The sequence below is a fragment of the Schistosoma mansoni genome, chromosome W (genome assembly GCF_000237925.1).
Source record: "Schistosoma mansoni strain Puerto Rico chromosome W, complete genome".
NCBI lineage: Eukaryota > Metazoa > Platyhelminthes > Trematoda > Strigeidida > Schistosomatidae > Schistosoma > Schistosoma mansoni.
The window spans coordinates 58,564,698-58,574,396 of NC_031502.1; the positions used below are offsets into that span (position 1 = coordinate 58,564,698).

Here is a 9,699-nt window from a genome sequence, read left to right on the forward strand (position 1 = left end):
AGAACAAAAAGTAACCATAAACAATGATTGGTTAATAGGTTAATATAAAATGATGAGCTTTGTAACTGAGACAATTGATGTAATAGATGTAATAATATCATTATAGTATACATTATATACATATATATGTATATAGTATTTACTTCACTATAGTGTATATTTATCGAGTATCAATTTTCTATTATATTACATTGAAATAAGTTATTTTTATGTTAAATATAAACTAACTGACGTCATTAAAGAGCTGTATAATGTAAAACTGAGAAAAAAAACTAAGAGTCCATTGTTTCCTAAATAGAAAAAAATTGTAATATTATATAGTTGAAATCATGAGTTAATTGAAGCTAGACCACCATCAAAAGCATGGAAGCATTGGACGACCGTTTCGTTCTATTGTGGGACTCCTTTGCCCCCAAATGCCTTGGTATGACCGAGAGTGTGGAGAGTCTGCTCTCCCTCTCGAAATACTCTCATATGGCCACGCGAATATATAGCCTCTGACAGGGAAGTCCTACTCACTGCCTTCTCGTGGCACCGGTGTTGTTCACAAAAGTGATAGTTTTTCTTGACTTGAAAGCAGCATTTGACTCTGTAGACCGAGAGGTTCTGTGGCAGTGTCTGTCATTGAAAGGTGTACCTGAGAAGTACATAAACCTTGTGAAGGCTCTTTACTCGAACACCACCAGTCGAGTGAGAGCTTATGGCGAACTGTCATATGATTTGACAACCTCAAGTGGTGTACGTCAAGGCTGTCCACTATCCCCTTTTTTGTTTAACTTCATTATAGACCTGTTGCTGGAAATAACACTCTCGTCGACTGAATTTACAGGAATTGATCTCCTACCAGGGGGACCACTAAGCGACTTAGAATACGCAGATGACATAGTCCTGTTTGGTGAAGACGCTGGCAAAATGCAGAGTCTTCTGTTGGAACTCAGTAATAATGCCAGGATGTTTGGGATGCGTTTCTCCCCATTCAAATGTAAATTGTTACTCCAGGACTGGCCGGCGTCAACACCCGAACTAAGGATAGGGAGTGAAGTAGTCGAACGCGTGGACAACTTCACTTATCTTGGAAGTCTGATCAGCCCTAATGGGTTGGTGTCTGACGAAATCTCAGCACGGATTCAAAAAGCTCGTTTGGCTTTTGCCAACCTACGTCACCTATGGCGTAGACGAGATATCCGTCTATCAATTAAGGGACGAGTATACTGCGCATCAGTTCGTTCTGTTCTACTTTACGGCTGTGAAACATGGCCATTAAGAGTAGAAGATACTCGTAGGTTACTAGTATTTGACCACAGATGTCTTAGAAATATTGCTCGCATCTACTGGGATCACCGGGTAAGTAATAGTGAGGTTAGACGCAGGGTATTAGGGAACGATGGTAAATCAGTTGATGAGGTCATGAATCTTCATCGACTGAGATGGTTGGGCCATGTGTTACGTATGCCTGAACACCGATTACCACGACGCGCTATGATGACTAGTATTGGGGATGGTTGGAAGAGAGTTAGGGGCGGTCAAACCAAAACATGGCATCAGTGTTTGAAGTCACTAACTTCTAGTCTGAGCCATGTTGGCAGATGCAGACTACCTGGTTGGGGTCCGCGTGACTATCGTAACCAATGGTTGGAGACTCTAGGTGACATGGCTCAGAATCGATCACAATGGCGTAGGTGTATACACTCTTTATCTTCCCTTAAACTATGAGATTAAAATTGATTCATATCTCTCTTCCTTCCTGTACTATATCCTTATATACAACCTTTCTTTATATACTACCACCACTAAGTTAATTACTTCTATGAATCCGGTGTTCATCTTGTTGTGCTAACGAGGTATGGCAACTTGGACCGATGCATATATGTGCCTGGTCCTACGTTGTAGCTGACTGACTGACTGACTGACAAAAGTGAGAGGACGAAAAGAGAATGTCCGGTGCTTTGACCGGGTTGGTGGACACGGAAACTTCACCTAGAGGAGTTGGAAAACCCTGATTCCAAACCAATGGTGCACATGGGTTCCAGTATCCTGAAGGAACAAATGGCGTATGAACCAATTGTTGGTCACCGGCTACCATGGGACTGCATCTCCTCACGATGCTCCACTGCCTTGTGGATCAGATTTTTAGGTCAAAGGCTCTGGGCGTGGCCCCCTAAGAAAACCGCTTGCTTCAGTTTGGGCACCCAGGCAGTATCACAGCCCTCACACAAATCTCATTTGATTTGTGTGGCGCATATGTATCTGGTACCCGTTTGTACCAATATTTATGTGTATAAATAAAATAAAATAAACATCAACTTATAGCATAGTTACTCAGATGGAATAGATTAACAATATTAACTTGGATAATTGTAGATAAGTGTTGTATGAAGACTTTACATTTATGTTGATAATAATTTTTTGAAAAAATATTTGCAATCTTTTTTAAAGATTGAAGTTCACATTAACCTAACAATGTAATCTGAAATGATACGAGTAAGTTATTCAGATTGTAGATAACTTTCAACAAAACAGAATATATATATATATACATCACAATAGTGTAGGAAATGTACGAGACATGAAAAAGCTTCATATATAGGATCAATGATGTTTTCACATCATTAATTATTGTTATAACTTGTGGAAGACTGGATGCCCTGTTAATATATGACGTGATGATTCCCGCCAATTAGAGAGGAGTGAATTATCGATCAGAGCAATGATATACGGAAACCATACGAGCAGTCTTGAGTACTTATCAGTCCTGCTATTTACCTAGCACAGCCCGTTAAGTCCAGAACACAAATAACAGCCTCAGCAATATGAATAGTTTAGTTACTTAAGAATACGGTAATGGAATTCACCATATTGTAATTTTCGTCATTTGTTGGATTTTGGAAAAATGAAAAGCAAATAGCCAGATTGTATTATAACTTCAAATTAAAGAAAGGTGAGTCTCGAAGTTGATTATACGAACATGTATACGGTTAGTGAATTTTTTTTCGAAAAACTATCGCACTAAATTAATGTTGTGTAGATACTATTTTTACAAATTTAATTGTTTCAAGCTAATAACAAATTATTATTTTTTCGTGTTTCATTAATCACAACTAATAAGTTATATCAGAAGGGGTTTTTGTGGAGATTTAGTATTTTTATAGTTGAAAGCGTGAGTCCATTGAAGCTAGACCACCAGGGAAAACCTGGAAGCACTGGACGGTTGTTTCGTCCTATTGTGAGTTCCTGGGTTCGAATCCCGCGAGGTGAGGTCATGGACGCGCACTGCTGAGGAGTCCTACAATAGGACGAAACGGTCATCCAGTGCTTCCAGGTTTTCCCTGGTGATCTAGCTTCAATTGACTCACGCTTTCAACTATGAAAAAAATAAGTTATAATCCATGTCCAACAGAAAAATATAATTAAATCTACAACCTTAGATAAGATATTAGGAAAAAACTTAAGTCAATATTTTATTTTCATAACCACGTAAAGTCTACAATGATTATTTCATACATAGTTTTAATCAATTCTGAATGAGAATTAAGAAGACAAACTCATAGATAATATGGGAAAAATATGTCCTGATAACAGAATAACATAACCAATTAAAATTCATTTTATTTAACTGGGTCGAAATGAGAAATACATACTACATATCTTCATAAGATATCAAAGTCTTTAATGCCCAAAAGAAGTTCAAAATGAAAAAAGAAATAAAAAGACAATTATGGACAGACCGTCGGCTAGAAAAATGCTGAAATCTTAGGTCGAAGAAATACTAAAAACATTAAAGAATTTTTAGAAGCTTGGCTCTTAGTTGATCAATCAGCAAACACATAGAAATCAACTAAATTTATTAACGAAATAGAGAAATCATAGACGACTGTAGAATCCAGAACAAGATCAAAATTAAAATACACAGAACATCAATCAGTCAAGATTGAGATCGATAGGACAATCTGTGAGTCATATATGTAAAAAAATTCGATTACTTCACGTCTATCAGAAGTTTGTACTGATGATGTTTTTTTTTCAGAAGAACAATGAAAGTTCCACAATCAAACCATTCAGCTTACGGAAGAATACTTCATCAAAAGTAAACAACTTCACAATCAATGATACTAAAAGATCAATTATTTATTTGAAATGGACATAAAAACAAAACAAGCTGATCTGACTAAATCATATTCCTTAGATATCATTTTGCATGAATAGAAAAACCTCTAATGATTTAATTCATTATATTAAAGTAATTAACAACTACAGAATCACCACATGAATCTATTTAAGTTACCCTCAAAAAATTTGTGTTTTCTTTCTTTCTTTTTTTTTCATGTCGTCAAATGAATTTTCCGAGTAAATAAACCAAACTATGAAACCCCCCTTATTATTATTATTTACAAAAATCTAAAGAGTAATTCTTATTTCATTAACAATCTTTGGTTTGCTTGTAGTTTTAAGAAATAAAACTACCTTGTAAGCTGTTTACTTTTTTCTCTTCTAGTTTATCAAACATTTCACAGCAGTATAATAATCATAGTAATTAAACAAGTAGCTAAAACACACGGTGAGCTGTAATAACTAGGTTTTTCTTTCTCTCTCTTTCACTTCCCCGATTGAAACTGGTAAGTTTAGCAAGAAAAAAACAAACAAAATTAACCAAAACGAATTATAGCACCTTTAAATATATTTTAGTTAAAATGGTTTTGTAAATATTGGTCTAAATTGTAAGTTGTATTCAACACAGATAGATATCTTAATTAAGGTATTGGTGAGAACTAGAGGAAACCGGATAGCTATTTTGTTTGAGTATGATACTTCTTAGTTTTGGGCACCTACCAACTCATCAGGAACCGGAACTAGTATCTTCAGCTATCGTGGCAAACATGCAACCGTTAAGAGTAAGGAGCTAGCACCTAATAACACAATGTTGACAACGATCAATACCTCGATGATTGTTTAGTACCATTGGTGATTGGCAGAGTTCAGACAAGCCGAGAATGAAACCGTTCTCACCAGTTACATTCGATGTTCATTGTACTATTTTACCGATTTGATCGAATTTGAGATTGTACCACTGAATCCCAAGACAGTGATTTTGGAGGGTAGGCGTTTGCTGCGAGGACTGGAGGTTCTGACTTCAATCATGAGAGGAGTGGATGAGTATTGCTGAGGAACCCCATACAGGAACGAAACGGTTGCCTAGTTCTTTCCGATTACCAATGGCAGGTAAATCAGTCAAACGCAACGTAAAGCATGACACAAGTATATATCGGTTCCGAATCGGCACAGAGAGATGGTAAATCATACATTAATAAAGGTAGTAACCGTATTAAAGACTCATACAAGCACACACTATTAACTAACTGATAAATCTACCTGGCACTCTAAACTAAACCCTGAAATAAGATAGTCTATGGCAATGTATCTAACTCTTCTTTAGCATAATAAGCTTATGAATATCTACCGGAAAAGTGTTTTTTTAGAAAGTTATGTACATATACTATTCTGTAGATTTTAAAACGGCAACTGCAGAATAGTTCCATTTGTCATACTTATCAACATTAAGGAAGGGAGAAAAGTTAACACAGAAATAATTAAGCCATAAAAGAAGTAACCAAAAAGAATGTGAAAATAGGGCAACAAACACCGAGAATTCGTCTTTCATAAACTTCATATTTACAATCACGGGTTTTATGCACCGCTGTTATGAATGTCTAGTTTGAAAACGATTTTAATGTTTCATCCAAATAATAGAATACTTCGAGGCAAATGACTAGCATATAAATTCACTATATGAGCGATCAAAGATAAATTAATTATCTCACTTGAGACCATTTATCACATTTAGATCTTACTAATCTGACAACTGCACTAAGTAGAGTTAAATACTAACAACCTACAGAAAAACGAAACTTCTAATTAACAGGCTTCAATTGAACAAGGAAATATCTCAAGGTTTCAATATCTAGTATAAACTAGAGTTAATGTGATAAATGTGAGGACATAAAACAAAAAGCATTTAAGACGATGGACGACTTCGAATTGTTAACTTTACCAAACACTTCCACTCAACTACCCAGAACCTAATCAATCACTAAATAAATTTGACAAATCCTCAGATTTCAGATGAGATTGAGGATGTATTAAGCTATATATCCAATCTACAAGAAATTTTCTACCTTAATCATCAGATGAGAAGCTATCTACATATTAGCCAGAATCACAGAAAACTTCAACTGTGCTTTACGGTTAGTGAATACATATTTAAATAGTTCTAAGGGACAAAACGTCGGAGCTTTTCTTCTCAAATCAGTATGGTATCATCACGTCCATGTAAAAATTAGACCTTATTAAATACCCTAAAACTAGAAAAGATGTAGACAAAGTGAAGATTATATGATGAAGTAGTATAACAAGATGGATTTATACACCCCGTATTTTAGAATGTAGCATCTTAAACTGCTTCTTGTCTGTTTATGATTATTAACAGAGCTGAGCTTATTGCTGAATAATACTTTATCCGTTGATGCCTTAGAAAATATACTGCAGTAATATAAGATCGAAGGCTAAAAATAAACTGAGTTAGCTTTTAGATTTTCAAGTAATATGCTCGAAAATAGTAGTGAGCGATAGTAATAAAAGGTGGCAGATCTTAGCGAGTGATGAAGTGACTTTCTAAACTACTATTTTATGATGTTTGTTAGGAGCCACATATTAACCAAAAGCACTTACTATAACTTTGGTACAGTTAAAATGGACATACATGAAAAATTTAGAGGTTTAACTATAAGCATTTGACGTGTTGACTTTGAAACAGTCAACGTCATAATATTGCTTACCTAAAAGAAAATAGTAATGTTAGTTTGTGGGACCGTCTAAAAATGGTGTAAGATTGCAAGATAATTATTGGAAAACTTAAACACCCATACTAAGAAAACCGCGACTACAACTACTTAGCCTTGATCACGGAATTAATGATAGAAGAGTATGACCATGTTAAAATTACAACATAACAGCCTGTCCATCTGAATGGCATTGTTGAGCTTGGTTCAACTCTGGCTAAGTGCGATTTTTGAGAAGAGACTGAGGACCTCTGGAGATGTAGTCTGTATTCATATGGGACTTAATTGAAACTCTTCGTTTGAGAATTTACTATTCGGTTGATCAGTCAAAGTGTGGTTCCGAAACATGTTAAACTCTGAGCAACAGCTGATGACCTAGTACAGTTAAAATCAACTGTATACACGAAAACAGAATCGATTCTGGATTGTCGAAAACTAAACTTGGTAAATGCACTTTCTACAAATATTGACAACAGGAAAAACAACACACTGAAAACTTATTTTTAAAAGTGAATTCGCTTGTATGAAAACAAAGTCCAATTATTTAAAGTATAGCTACTATGCATAGTACAATCCACTTACGTGGCCTTCACATCTTATGGCTAAGACGTAAATCTGGAAACAGAATTGCGAAACTTGTCGAGTTTCCATATCTGTTGAGACAAAATATTTCTATATCACAAATAAATAGCACGAAACATTTAAGTTTATATGTCCAAACTAAGACTTATTGAACATGTAGTGAGGATTATGGAAAAGCTATAATCTTCAAGAGTGAGGACAGATCTCTATGGTCAACTATTAGCTTGAAATATGGAAAGAACAAGTACACAACAATGAAGGAATAGATTTAATACCGTGATAACTTTACTTAGCAAGGGATTAAGCCAGCACATTCATTTTTAAAAGTATTTAAATATGTACTCAATTAAATCCTGCAAAATAAATAGTCTGTTACCGCGTAGTCGTAAAGCGTAACACAGGAATTAAGCACACACGAAGAAACAAGCGTGCAGGTGTGATGAATCAAGGGTATCAAGGCAAATCAAGGTTTTTAAACTGCTACAGTTTAATATGGCAACTTGGACCGATGCATAAATATGCTTGGTCCTACGTTGTAGCTGACTGACTGCTACAGTTTAAGCATTCATTAAATCAAACTAGGCCAATATCTGTACATTAAAGAGCATACAAAATAAAGCGAACTAAGTGTGTATTTGTCGAAATAGCACAAAAAACCTAGAAGCAAAGTAATCCTATGTCTTTGTCCCCACTGTTAGACTTTGTATCCAAGATTGTGTAGGTTTGTCTGGAATCTTCCTTAGACTAGTACTGAGAGCTTATGACAGATAAATGAGGAATGACTGGAAGTCAGAAAGTTTACAGGAATCCAATTTGAAAATATACCTGCAATTAAATCATACCAAATTACGACAATTTTAAGCAGTCGACGCCAAACTTACGTGTATAATAAATATTTTACTGATAACTGCGTACTTTAATGATGAGTATAAGGATAGATATTAGTTAAAGAATCATCAGGTAACTAGATTCATCTCAACAAATTAACATAATTACCTTGCAGGCCTCGCAAACGTATGCCCGATGGTGGAATCCGACAGCTGGCTGACCACAAATCTGGCAGGCTTGATCTTCAGACCGGGTTTGATACTGTACAAAGGCATGTTCCGGAGTGAGAATAGATCCATCGTCATCAGGTAGATAAACTCCTTGGAATAAATGTGTTTTACAAGCAGTGGATGACGTCGGAAGGGAATTATTGTTGTGGTGGGAGTCAGTGCAATTTTTTTCAAAGGTTTTAGAAGTCACATTTTCAAGTTTACCGTTAGTTGAATCAGGGGGAACGTTGACGGTTATGTCCATTTATGGTTCAAACAAATTTATACATAGGTGCGGAAAAATACACACTGCATTAATATTGATAAAGCGTACAGACAAATTCAGATGACGTATAAAACGTTGAAAATAAATTTTCCAAGTCAGATATCAAAGCATGTGATAAATATTAACAACAATTATATGTAAATTTTATTCCTTCTGGTAGTTCTAAAAAAATAAGCGAATTCTATGGGTAAGCATAACACAGGGAAATTGAAGTAACATATTTTTGTGGAAATTTTATGTCCAGTAATCTGAGAGAAACGAAAAGTTGGAGAGGACCTTGAGGAGACCTTGGAAAAAGATGTACTCGCGGAATTTAAAACAGGCGCTTTTGAAGGTACACATCCAATAGCACGAACGAACGTGCACGATATTGAAGTCCTCATAATGCTACTTCACATGGGAACCTGTGTAGATTTTCAATGAAATACATCGCTGATAGTTAAAATAATGAGAGTGTCTAACACTATTGAAATTTGTGGCCTGTAGTATAAGTGCTTCACTTAGTTTTGGATAACAATAATGTAGTTCACTCTTGACAGACTTCCGTATATAATGTCAGTAGATCACTGATGCCTCTAGGCACTGATTCCGGTTAATGAGACACGCGGAAATATAGGAAGTATCAAAAAAGGAGTGTGATGTGTTATCTTCAGTATCAAGGATATTGACGATGCAACGGATGTTCTAGTTTTACAACTAGCTACCAGTAGCACCTTCTATATTCGATCGTTCCCAGTCAGATAGAAATCAGAAGTCAGACGAGAAGAGGCAGGAAAGATATATTTGATTCGTTACCAATATATCGAGGACCTTTTCTATAAGCTGGCTAATGAAACGTAGGAGCTGTGTCCCACGCCGTGTTGAAACGTGATCTGGTACGAATGCATGACCGAAAGCCTTCAGTTAAACAAGTCCACTTAAACAACATGGTCAGCATCCAATGTCGAACACTTAATGAGCT

At 35.7% G+C, this 9,699-nt stretch overlaps 1 protein-coding gene across 1 annotated transcript in view; it reads right to left on the bottom strand.

Moving 5' to 3' along the window:
• The window catches only part of Smp_163790 (putative nuclear hormone receptor), a gene marked incomplete at its 3' end in the record, with an annotated part of 109,302 nt that extends 100,290 nt beyond the window's left edge, over positions 1-9,012 (bottom strand). Inside the window, exon 1 of the mRNA XM_018790317.1 lies at positions 8,412-9,012. Within this exon, the coding sequence (XP_018655673.1) occupies positions 8,412-8,717 (306 nt within the window). The 5' untranslated portion in view covers positions 8,718-9,012. The remainder of the gene's footprint in view (positions 1-8,411) is intronic.
• Positions 9,013-9,699: the final 687 nt, after the last annotated feature.